Source organism: Mirounga angustirostris, unplaced genomic scaffold (assembly GCF_029215605.1).
Source record: "Mirounga angustirostris isolate CCGP_5_RB_7025 unplaced genomic scaffold, mMirAng1.0.hap1 SCAF_10, whole genome shotgun sequence".
NCBI classification, from domain to species: Eukaryota; Metazoa; Chordata; class Mammalia; order Carnivora; family Phocidae; genus Mirounga; species Mirounga angustirostris.
This window is the reverse complement of record NW_026991718.1, coordinates 64,304,428-64,317,593: the sequence shown is the minus strand read 5'-3', so window position 1 is coordinate 64,317,593 and position 13,166 is coordinate 64,304,428. Positions and strand designations below refer to the sequence as shown.

General features: G+C 42.1%; 1 protein-coding gene across 3 annotated transcripts in view; it reads right to left on the bottom strand.

The window, feature by feature from the left end:
- EFEMP1 (EGF containing fibulin extracellular matrix protein 1) overlaps window positions 1-10,694 on the bottom strand; it is a 59,048-nt gene extending 48,354 nt beyond the window's left edge. The window contains exons 1-5 of one of the 3 annotated variants that reach the window (XM_045884963.3): window positions 10,526-10,694; window positions 9,744-9,784; window positions 9,162-9,249; window positions 4,609-4,657; window positions 4,035-4,448 (exon numbers count right to left, since the gene is read on the bottom strand). In XM_045884963.3, coding sequence (XP_045740919.1) covers window positions 4,035-4,448; window positions 4,609-4,657; window positions 9,162-9,242 — 544 coding nt within the window. In that variant the 5' untranslated portion in view covers window positions 9,243-9,249; window positions 9,744-9,784; window positions 10,526-10,694. Of the gene's footprint in view, window positions 1-4,034; window positions 4,449-4,608; window positions 4,658-9,161; window positions 9,250-9,743; window positions 9,785-10,525 lie in introns of those variants that run through there. The other 2 variants (XM_045884966.3, XM_045884964.3) reach the window with 2 other exon arrangements.
- Between the last annotated feature and the right edge of the window lie 2,472 nt (window positions 10,695-13,166).

Genomic DNA, 13,166 nt, shown 5'->3' with positions numbered 1-13,166 from the left:
CATTTGCTCAGGACTGAGGCATTTCTGGGAATGCGGGGCTTTCAGTTTTTGAACCAGGATAGTCTTGGGTAAACAGAGACAGTTGGAAACCCTAGTTTGTGTTTTCACATCTCTCAGTTATACCTTATATAATACAAGCCAGGTGCTGCACTTGGCTTGGCTCCATAATCATCTTCATTAGGCATTTGCATCAAGTTGATTTTTTCATGTTGCAGTTTCTTTGGCAACATGTAGTAATGATACCTGTAAATCCTGACTGGTTTTAGTAATGGCTTAATTATCAGCTATACAAAATACGTTATGTTTAATTTTTTTGTTAAGTTCAATTAAGTAAACAAATTCCTTCAAATTGGGCAATTGATGCTTTCTCTTCTTACTTGCCAGTTCCCAAATGATTTTTTTTTCTACAAGAATGAGGTTTTTAGAAAGTTATATATGATTTTAAAAAATCCTTTCTTAACTTGAACTAGTGATTTTGAAATCCATTGCCTTTGAGGAAGATACACAGAGACTATGCAATAAAGTTGTAGAAAAATAAAGTGATCCATTAATGGGTTATAATATATTTCCCATTCACTCACCTCCCTTTTGGAGCAGATGAATATCTGTTGTCTTTTACAAAGATGATAGCTCATAGAGAAATGATTTCTAAACCTTTATTTATACATGACTCCAGGTATGGGACAATAAAATGATATTCATGTAATTTTTCTAGCTGCCAAGGATGGCGCCTGTCATTTGAAATTCTCAGTGCAAATTGCTCCCCTAGTATCAGCCATGGTTGGCAAAAATTGTCTGAAAAAACTTCCTCAGTGTGAATTGATATTTGGATGTAATGTTGCTTTTTAAACGTCTTCCTTTTGAACAAAATTGAAAAATTCTGGACAAATACATGAAAAGGAGTAAAAAAAAATCATGTTTTCACTGAATGTTTATACACAGACAGTTGGTTAAAAGTATATTTATAAAATAGGGGTGCCTGGGTGGCTCATTCAGTTAAGCATCTGACTCTTGATTTTGGCTCAGGTTGTGATCTCAGGGTTATGATATCGAGCCCTGAGTGGGGCTCCATGCTCAGGGGGAGTTTGCTTGATTCTCTCTCTGCCCTCCCCCACCCCTGCTCTCTTTATCTCTCTCTCTAAAAATAAATAAAATCTTTAAAAATATATTTATAAAATAGAATACACTTAAAATATCTACTGGTATTTAAATTATTAGGCGCCATCTGTAACTGGTAATAGTGTGTTCAAAGGTACGATTGACTTTAACAATGAAGCACAGTACAAATTTCAGCCATTACATAAAAAATGTCCTCAGCTTTAGGTTATGTAATGATAAACTGTACCTGTTGAAAAATATATGTGGAAAAAAGAAATAATTTTAATACAGATATGACTCATCTGCAGGCATTCATTTATTCTGATCCAGCAACCATGGTAAATGTGTTTGGATTACTGGGCATAGTATGAAACATTTAAAAGGGAGTGGAGATCTCTTTTAAAACAGAAGGCTCTTCAAACTCCACAATGATGTCAGAAATATAAGTCCTTGGAGCACATTATTGTTTTAAGCAGAGGTCCCCGCACTTTCACATTGGTTATAAAACATTATTTTGTGCTGCTGGCCTGGAGTGAGAATGTCATGCATCTGCAGGCAATTAGAAGAAGCTGGACTGCATGTTTGATTAGCTCAATAATAAACGGGCACAAGTGTGACTCCACTTATGTTAGTCAGATTCCCTAGACAGATTATCCTGTTGTTATCATATGAAATAACCCCCTTTTATCAACAATTAAGTAAATCCACATTTATGGGCACTTTGCAAAATTGTGAGGTGGGAAGAAATCCAACTTAAGCCTTAAGTCATCCAAAAAACTTTTAACCCTGCTTTCAATGATACAGACCCCAATCCCAAGTTTTAGAAATTGGTTGAATTATGTAGAACAGTTGGGTTAGAAATACCCTGTGTGCACACAATCAGTTAAGTATGTTTTTAGAATCTATCGTAAGCAAGGCATTTAATAGTTTTAGCTTATAACTAAAGAAAAAAGTTCTCACAGAAGAATTACAAATGTTTTAATCTGTGAAAAGTAATTTTGTAAGGTAGTTCTAAATCTTTTTAAGAAAAATTAAATAGGATTTCATTTTTATTATTCACATTTTATTATACAGTTTCTACTATAACCAATGAATGTTGTAAGTCTTGAATATGCTCTATCCTAGAACTTCTTCATTCAGTTCTAGGCATTGTTCTTGAATTCAACCACAATCATCAATGATAGACTATAAGCCACTGTGGGAAATGACCCATTCATTTATCTGTTTTTTTTTATCCTAAGTACCATTAAAATATACATCTGAAGCATGAAAAATAATTCGGTATATAAAAGTCAATACTTAAAAAAATTTCAGCATAACTTTCCAGTTTCAGGAAAAATACCACCAAACCTTCCAATCCAACTATATATTTAAATAACACAATTAAAAGTTGCTATCTTAAATAAACTCAAGATACTTTTTATCAATATTCACTCACATATACATAAAGTAACCTCATGAGCCTATCTCTTTGACATAATCCTTAAATTAAATATCGGAATATCAAGCAGATGCTGAAGCATTCATCATCATTATTGGAATTCTGACTCATGACAGTAACACGAAACAGATGCTAATATGATGCGCCCTCTGAAAAGTGACACCATCACGGCATGGGTTAGCTCTTGATGTGGGGTACTTAAAAATTTGAACACAAAATATAAAATAATAAAAGTCAGGGCATGATGGGTGTCCTTCATATATAAGCCATTTGAACTCTATCTCATACAGAAGATAAAACTCAAAACTGGCACATAAAGGGCAGCATCTCAGGGCAACAGAAGATGCTTCTTTCACTTAATGCAGCAGTTAGGTGGTCCTGATTGAACCCCTCAGTGTTGAGGGAGGCAGATGCTGTTGTCCTCACTCATGAGCAGGTAGAAGGTTAGAAACTCCTGGACCCTTTCCACTGGCCAATGTGTACCAGGCACCTGTGGTGTAATATGGGATCTACTCTGTCAGCCCCTGGCAGTGCAAAAGGAGTCTGGGGCTCCTATGGCCCAGCTCAGTAACAAGCTCCACACCAGGCAGATCTGAAAGGGTTTGCTAAGTAGGAAAATGGAAACAAAATCTCTTAGCACAGTCCAGTTAGCTAATATCCTACACATCTTCAAAGCCCAAGATTCTTATCATTTTGCTAGCATGAGTCTACTGTTTCTAGAACACACAATGATGTGTGTACTCCTTGTGAAAATAAACAGAAAAACCCAAGCAGATGGTGCCATGGTGCAAGAGATATAAGCAAAACGTACTCAGATGAGAACTTAAAAGATATAAATGTGAGTGGGGGAGATGCCCCCAAAGGTAACAAGAAACAGAAGTCCCATTTCTTTATTCCTCAGTGAGAAAAATAAATCAGTGGCAAGTTCAATGAAAAGAAAGCTTGAGAACCCAAACGAGGACATTTAGGGAGTAGCTTGACAGTACAATTTCAAAGTCTGAATGAATAATCTGGCTGTTCCTTCTGAGAGCTGTGACCCTGGCTCTGCCTGCCTGGGTTTGAAAGCGAGTTCTACTCTCAGCACCTGTGTGACCCCTGGTTCCCAAACTTGGCTGCACCCTGGAACCACGTGGGGAGCTTTAAAAAATATGGATGCCCAGAACCACCCACCCACCCCCGCCCCCCCAGACTTACTTAATTGGGCTGGGGTGTGGCTTGGATATGGAGAAGTTTTAAAAGCTCCCAAGTGACCGTAGATAGGTGCCACTACGATTGAGAACCACTGTGCCGCAGCTTCCTCATTTGCAAAATGAGGACCATACAGGCAGCAACCCCCTTTTAGGATTTTTGCCATGATTAAATGATAATTCAGGCAAAGCCCTCGGCACAGTGTGTGGCGTGTGGGAAGCTCTCGGTAAACGTGAGCTGTTACCATCATCACCATGAGGTGCACTTGGACAAGAACATTCTCATTAGCATAGTAAGTCATGCTTACCTTGGCACACGTTATGCTCACTCTGTTCGTAGCCTGTTGCACACTGGATCCGGTGAGAAGGGTTGGCAGGGATGCGCTGAGCGTCCGCTGGGTTCCGCCGGATGACAAAGTTATTTCGGCCAGTCTGCACTTCCGGGCCTGCCACCGCAGCTGCGCTGGCAACGAAGCCGCCCCCGGGCATCACTCCACTGGCTGCCATGCCGGTGGCCGCCACGCCCCCAGCGCCTGTCCCCGACGTGGCAGCTGCATTGGCCGCTGCACCCACGCCTTCCGCGGCGGGTGTTTCTTGCTGAGGTTGTTCATTATTGACAATAATCTGGGCTGTTTTAGGAAGGCAGAGGTATCCTCCATAGTGGTTGACACATTTCATTCCACCTTTGCAAGCGTCTGGAACAATGTCACATTCATCAATATCTGCGGTCGACAATAAAATAAATCAGGGATCTTAGAGGGAACTCTGAACATGTAAATATATGCTCATGCCTTTTTGATAGATACAAACAGGACAGCAAGAGTGACATGAGATGGAGACAGAAAGCTATGTTCAGAAGGGAAGTCTTTGAAGTTGGCTCACCTTTGCACTGCTGTCTTACAGGATCCCACTCATATCCATCTGTGCATTGCTGTGAAGAAAACATCAAAGATGGGACCAGGAGACAGTTAATTGGTGTATCCACTTCCTAAGAAGTCACTCTAAAAGCTTCATTCCTATGGCAACAATCCTTGCTCTAGAGTCCTAGATAGATGATGAGATGGGTAGTTTAACATTCCCTAGATTTTCTCCCTTCCTTCCTTCCTTCCTTCCTTCCTTCCTTCCTTCCTTCCTTCCTCCTTCCTTCCTTCCTTCCTTCCTTCCTCCTTCCTTCCTTCCTTCCTTCCTTCCTTCCTTCCTTCCTTCCTTCCTTCCTTCCTTCCTCCCTTCCTCCCTCCTTCCCTCCCTTCCTTCCTTCCCTCCTTCCTTCCTACAAATCTGTGCATTGGACCACTTCAGGGCTCCCTTCTCAATCACCAGCTGCCTCAACTCTTGTGTTGTATTTGGTACAGGTGCACATCACCGTCTCAGAATTCTTTTCTCGGTCTCAATACTGATCTTCTCTAATCTCTCTGAATGACCGCTTTTGCTTTATTTGCCCTTCTTCCACATTATAAATTTTACCACCACCACCACCAACAACAACAAAAACAAGTTCCTTTTCTCAGCCCTTGACTCTTCCCCTCCTCTCTCAATTCTTTTGGAGCATTCCAGCACCTGCCTTTCCTTATTCCTGTTCAGCTGAGTCCCAAGCCTCCCACTCACACCCTGGCCTGCCTCCTAGCTTTAACTCCTACCAGTCCTCTCTAGTTCACTCACTAAATAAACCATCTGCTGAGTACCTTCTCCTACTGGGCACCATTCTAGTCCCTGGGCATGCAAAAGGTCATGAAGACCTTGTCCTTGTCCTCAAGTGGCTCACAGATCACAAGAGGAGACAGACAGGTAGACAAGTTGGAGCAAGATGTCAGGTGCTGTGACACAAGCATGTATGTGCAAAGAGTGATGGACTCTGCCCAGGGCTGTGTGTGGGCATGACAGGGTGGAAGAGAAGGCTTTATGGGGGAGGCTACAAGTGAATTGGGCCCTAGAGGCTCTTTCCAGGGGAATGTGGGAATCCTAGGATGAGGGACCACGTGAGCAAAGGTACAACACTGTTAAAGAGAGAAAGAGCTGCAAGTAGTCTGAGTGGGGGGGATGCAGTTAGAGGGACAGGCAGGAACCAAATCCTACCTTGAATGTCAGTGAATCTCAAGCTTTATGATCAAGCCTAAGAGTCACCCAGGGTGCTTGTTAAAATGCTGACCCAAAGGATCGGATTCTGGAGGTCTGGGTAGGAGGTTTGGAATCTGAATTCCTAACAAGCATCCCAGGTGATTCTGACACAAGTTGCCTATAAGCTAATTCTTGAGAAATGCCACTATATGTGATAAGAGGCCCCTGAAGAATTTTATTTATTTATTTATTTCCCTGAAGCATTTTTAAGCTCAGGAAAATATGTGACCAGATGCAGATTTGAGGAAGATGCTTCAGGAAAGATTGAGCAAAAGTAGAGTGAACAGACAAATACACTTGAATTTTTTTAATAGAGCTGAGAGTTGCTTATGCACACAACAGATGCTTGGCAAGTAAATAGCTGAATGGAGACAGAGAGCTCAGTTTAAATATTTCAGCGATATCTGAAACTTCACAGGGCGAAAACTAAACTCACTTTATCTCCTAAGCTAATTCTTTCTAGTTTCTCCAACCTGTCCAAGGCACCACCACCTTTCTTAGGACCTCGGATTATAACTGTAACATCCACACTGACTTCTCCACTTATTTTCTTTCGAGCTCTCCTGACTTCGTGTCCATTTCTGTATCTACCACATTGGTATAAGCTTTCCTGACTTCATGAATAGGCAAGGCTGTTTGGCTGTCCTCCATATCACTGTGTGCTGCACACAGCCTCCATGACAATCCTTCTTGCTCTCTTGATTATGTTACTCCTACATTTAAGAGCTCACACTGACTTGCAGACCTCTCAACTCCCAATTCTGCCATCTTCAGGTTCCCCCCACTACCCAGCACCAGCCCATCTAAGCTTGTCATCTCCTCAACTTGTCTTGGTTGTTTTTATCTCTAGACTTTGATCATGTCACTTTCTCTGATTCAGGTGCCTCTTCAGCCTTTCTAGATTAATCTGACATCATTACTTCTTTCAAGATTCAGCACAGAACTCGACCTCTTCCAATATGCCAGTACTGACATTCCTTCCTTGCTTTTCTGTATCTTTAGCAACTTGTATAATCAGCATAATTATAATATTTGTACTTGCTTATGAACTTTGTAGTTCTCAACAGTATTTTCCCTGGGTAAATTCCCTGAGGTGAAGGTCTGAATTTTCTTAGTAAACAAATAACCTTGAATTCTTTTGCTGGTGGTAAGAACAGCTTATGCACATGGTAGCTACTTGGCAAATAAATGGCTGAATGGACCCTAACTTTAAAATGGAAGGAGTAGGGGCGCCTGGGTGGCTCAGTCGTTAAGCGTCTGCCTTCAGCTTAGGTCATGATCCCAGGGTCCTGGGAACGAGCCCCACATCCTGGGATCCCTGCTTAGCGGGAAACATGCTTCTCCCTCTCTCACTCCCCTTGCTTGTGTTCCTTCTCTTGCTGTGTCTCTCTCTGTCAAATAAATAAATAAAATCTTTAAAAAAAATAAAATGGAAGGGGTATATGAGGCTGTCTTGTGAATATGAGCTCAACCTTCCAAAAAGTATCTTTCAAGCCAGGCGCAATGACAGTTCACTGAATAATCTGTATGCTAACTAGAGAAGACATGCAGATTGTTTTGGGTATTTAGTTCCAGTACATTTAACATGGATCTACTATTAAACAAGCCTAGACTGAGTTTAGCTTCACCACTTGCTGGCTGTGTGGCCTTCAGCAAGTTAGATACTCTCTCTGATCTTCAGTTCTACTATTGGTGAAAGGAAGATGATACCACTTACCTCAACCTTTGCTGTGAAAATGAAAGGAGATAGTGTCCCCACAATGGGGTACTCACAAAGTAGTTACATCTTATTCTTTAACCATGAATTATTAGGCATACACAATTCAAGAGAGAATAGGCCTAATTTTAGAACAAAAAGGATGTCATATCTGGAAAATCTGCTATAATAATAATGATCCCTAGTTAGTGGTTTAAAACTCTAGTGTTTAATCCACAGGGATCTTTCTCTGCTAAAGATGAATGTGATTTAGTTGATGAACCAAAGAGAAGGGGGTATAAACAAGCAATTGTAAAAGCAATAAAATATTTTATTGGATGACTATAAAAATGGGTAGTTAATTTAACTTTAGCTCCCTAAGAAGGTAGTAAGTTTAGCCTGAACAACAAAACATTCTCATTTGAAGATAAACAACACATGTATTCATTTCTCATGCTTTATTTATCTTCAGCAGAGGAAGCAACTACATTTATTATTAATTTAACAAAATATTTATGTGAAACCCTATTTGATTTATAGTTGATCTGAACAACAACAAGGAACATTTTCCAGATGAATACTAACATTCTGGGGATAATAGGATACCAAAAAGTGAGATAATGTTTATTATCAGTAATTGACATTAGCTCACTTTTAGGAGTTTTATTTTCAAAAATTTTTCACATTCTTTTGAGTAGGATTACTTCATTTTAAATTGGGAGCAAGTAGAAAAATATGTTTTTCATATTGTGATCCAGGACAAATGTCACTTGCCTCATGACACCGGTTAAAGACTAGAAAACACAAAACAAAATCAAACAAATAAAAAAAGAAAACAGAAAACGAGGTGCAAACAAACTCACTGGAAGTGAAGTAAGTACTGCCCTCTGTTCTCACCATACCCATTCCTGATAGTGGGATGGGTCAGATGATGTTTTCAATATTTTATTATACGTTGGTTATATCCATGCAATCAACTAATTAATCAGATATTACTTGGAAATAATCAGATGCAATTAATTAGAAAATGCAAAATCAAATTTCACACAATGCATTTTAGGACCACTTTAGCCAATACTGCATCCTGGTAGCACAAATATTCTACCTGAAGGGCATTTATATGAATTATCAGTTATACTATAAATGAATATATAGCCTTTATAAATTCAATAAAGGCCACTTCATGAGAACATAAGTCACATATACAAATGATGTATGTGCTTTTGTGATGTTTGATCTTATTTGATCTGTCTTACTCTGCAAATTTTGGTTTTAGCTGCAGGTATATAGGAATCCAGGCTTTCCAATTCCTTACCCTCATTAATGTATTGGATGTATTGGAAACATGGAGCTTACTTTGGTTTTTGTTTTAAAGGGGTCTCCTTTTTCGGTCTTGCAAAAATCATTACATTTTGGTCCCTATCTCAAATGGTGATCTAAATGAACTTTTGGAGAGACCACGGGCAATTTAAACAAACCTTAAATGTGAACCGTACTAAAGCGTTGTTTAATTTATTACCCTCCACAGCCTACAGCCCACATACACTGGCAGGAGTGGATAAAGTCTCCCTTGTGTCACAGAATCCCGCTGAACGCACTTATCTCAAATTCCATCACCCCTTACCGTGTACGTGATGGTTTCTTCGGTGTCCTGTGACTCGACCAGCGCCAGAGTCAGCATAGTTAGGAAAAGGGCTTTCAACATCGTGAATCTCAAAGAAAACACAGGACAAACGGATGCTTAGCAATTGCTGCGGGGGGCAGGGCAATAACAAAACTTTAGCTGTGCCGTAATAAGCAGGGAAGGGCAGGAGGGAGAGGCTGAGGTTCCATCATACCCAATTTCCAATCTACTTTCTCATTCCCCCTCCCCCTCCTCAACCTACCCTGGGCCAAACGAGGCACCAAAAACTGTAAAAGGGCTGCAGAATTACATTTCACTTTACTCCATCCAGCTGCGCTGAACATATACAAAGGATATTCAGCCAGCATTTTATACTGCATCTACACAACAGGCTCCAGAAAGGGGTGGAAGGGAAAGAATAGAGGGTGATTAATTTCAAAGGAGATGGTGCATTTGTGTGTATGTGCGTGTGTGTGTATGAGAGAGAGAAACAGACATACAGACACACACACACACAGAGGGGAGGTGGAGTTTAGCAAATCTCATATTCCTTGAACATTAAGGCTTTCCCTATATGCTCACCTCCGGCTAGTGAAGTTCCTCGCACAGCTCAGCAGAAATACCTGTGAATTAATATGAATTACCTTGGCCTCAAACTTTTTTTTTTAACAAAACACCAAAACAAAACTCAAAGAGCAATCTCCTCCCCTAGTAGAATACCTGCCCTTCAGAGTTCCATCTCATATCCCCCAGAACAAACCCTCAAAGTGGCATTTCCATGCCGTTCTCTGCGCGCCGTTTTGTGTGAAAGCCCCAGGTTGTGTGGAGGAGCAACCCAAAGCGTCTGATTTTCTGTGCCTTATCAGTCCCTTAGTACCCGACACGCTACCTTGAGGATCGGGCTGCCTAGAGCCAGAACCCGGGGACCACACCGCAGCCCGAGGTACTAGTTTCCAGGCGGCCGGCCTGGCTCCCCCGGGGAGGTGAGGTTCCCTTTTTTAGGTTAACAGGCTGCAGCCTCGGGAGCTGCTCTGCGCTCCCGCTTTTAGCCAGCTCCTGTGGAATCCAGTTGCGGCTTAAGTCTCGTACATTAGCCCCCTGAAACTTTCAAAACTTCGTTTAAGGGCAAAGCCCAGTCGGCTGATTGTCGGCGCGCACACACTTGCCCATCCAAACAGATGTTACCCTGGTACGCGCACACGCTGACAGATCGCATTCCGAGACCGCACACCTCCACCTCCCTCTCTGCCTGAGAGATCCTGCACAGTCTGGGGCAGTTCTCGGGCACCCTGCACCCCTGAGGTTACCCCACTTACTTCCCTGCGCGCGGCCCGGCGGGCACTGGGCGCGCCAGGGGCTCCTACCTGCGCGGCTGCGCTGCTCTCCGGGCCTGGGCAGCAAGGGGAGAGTGCAGGGGAGGGCAGCCCGGTGGGTCTGAACTGGCGAGGTCTGGCAGCGGCCGCGGCGGCAGGAGGAGGAGGAGGAGAAAGGGAGGGAAAGGGGGAGGGCGAAGGGGGGGCGGAGGAGAAAGCTGAGGGAGGCGCAAAGGCTGAGCCAGGAGCTGCAGGCCGGGCGGGAGAGCGTTCTGCGCAGCGGAGTCTGCGCCCCCTCCTCCGAGGGCCCTCGCTGCCGCGGCGCCTGCCCTCCTCTGCCAGCCCTTCACCCCAGTTCCCAGACACGCCGGAACCCCAGGCCGAAGATGGCATGCTTGGCATGTGAGGTCTTGGGTTTGAATCAGCCTTGGTGATGCTCCAGGCTTCAGGACAGTATCTCGTGCCCTGTAGAAGGAAAACATCTCTCCCAGAGAGCTGCTCAGGGTCCTGAGAAATTGCTTAAACATTTTTTTCCAATAAGTGAATCCTAGGACAGTTAATTAACCCCATTCATTGGACTGGTTCTTTTTGCCCTTTCTTTAAGATGATTTATTTATTTATTTATTTATTTTTGTGTGGGGGAGGGTCTGCTTCCTCAAATGTAGAAAAAAGAGAATTCATCCAACAAATATTTTTGACCTACTATGTGCCAGGGTTGGCAATGGGCCAGGTATAGCTCATGTTAACAAAATTGTGAGGTCACGTTTGTTTTTGGTCTCAAAACCTCCCCTATTTATGGGCCCTTTTTCTTACCTACTGCTTCTCTTCTCTCCACTGGTTCACTTGCAGGAGTCCTCACTACTGGTCATTCAAAGTTGGGCATTTCATTTTCACCTTTCATACTAATGGTGGAATTTCGGGAATCTGGAGAGCAAAAAAATTTTTTTTCTGGCTTCTTCAAATCATACCACACAGATTGCTGTTATCTCCGAAGGCTCCAACTCTACAGTCAGATTAATAGTTTGCTTCTAAGGCAGTCATGTCTTCTAAGAAGCAAACAGCCAAATACAACTTCATGAATGAGACAATGTGCCAACTGAAGGTACTAAAGGACTTTGACCCCAAGCAGGAGACAGAGGCTGGGAGAGAGAGGATCAGCTCCTTCCCCTTTTCTGCTGGCCAATGGCGGAGAAGGTGGTAGACAGTGCAAGAGAGAGAGGCTGTTGGGTGGAGGCCTCTCTCCTTATCTCTGGGGTATGCAGTGGGTTGTCTAGACCTTGCCAGATTGGTTGCAAGCCACACAATATTGGGCAAGATCAAAAGAGCTTCCTGGCCCTGAAGCTTACATAAGTATGTGGGATTTTGCTAGTAGTATTGAAGATTTTTACTACTAAAATTCAAATAAGTTTGTTTTCCCAGTCTTAATGACCCCCAAACTTAAAAAAAAAAAAAAAAAAGGAAACTTACCTTTTGTATGGTAAAAAGATCTGTCCAGACATTTTCTTCTTCTTTTTTTTTTAATTCTATCTCCAGCCCTCTCCCCAGAAAAAAGTGGGTTGAAACTCCCAAATTTCTATCTCCAGCCGGGAACTCTTCCTGCCTGAATATCCAACTGCTGACATTGTTATCTTCATCTGTACACCTAATGGGCATTTCAAACTTAACAGGTCTGCTGAGTCTCACCCTTTCTCCCAGCCTACTCTATCCACCTGCTTCACCATCTTGATTAATAGCAATTTCATCTTTCCAGTTTGTTCAGCTCCAAAATCATGAGTCAACCTTGATTTCTCTTTTTCTTACACACCTTGTATTCAATTCTTCAGAAAATTCTCTTGGCTCCATCTTCAAAATATATCCAGAATCAGACCACTGTTCATCACTTCTTTTGTTAACCCCTCGTCTGAGCAATCAGCATCTTCCACCTGGATTATTACGATAGCCTCCTGCAGTTTTTTTCTCAGCAGAAGTTCATATAGATGGATCCTAGAGTAGGTATTCTTTTGTGTCTGGCTTCCCTCACTTAGCATGCTTCTGAGATGCATCCTTGCTGTTCATTCCTTTTTATTGCTGAGTAGTATTCCAATGTATGGATATACCCTGACTTGTTTATCTGTTCACTTGTTGATAAATATTTGGACTGTTTATGAATAAAGCTGTCATGGGCATTCATGTAGAAATTTTTGTGTGGATGTATGTTTTCCTTTCTTTTAGGCAAATAGGAGAGAAACTGCTGGTTTATATGGTAAGGATATATTTAACTTTAAAAGCAAACACCAAATTGTTTCCCAAAGTGACTGTACCATTTTACATTCCTACAAGCAACATGTGAGATCCCATTTGCTCCACATCCTTGCCAGTACCTGGTATTGTCAGTCATTTGTAGTGTTAGCTGTTTTGGTGGGTATATAAGTGGCATCTCATTGGTGATCTCATTTCTAATGATGTTGAGCATTTTTTATTTCTTTATTGTCCACCAATATATATTCTTTGTGAAAATCCCATTAAAATAATTTTTTAAAAGAGGGAGAGTGGGGAGCAGGGGGAGAGGGAGAGAGAGAATCTCAAGCAGGCTCCATACCCAGTACAGAGCCTGACATGGGGCTCAATCTCACGACCCTGAGATCATGACCTGAGCCAAAATCAAGAGTTGGATACTTACCTGAATGAGCCATTCAGGCACCCATCCTTCCTA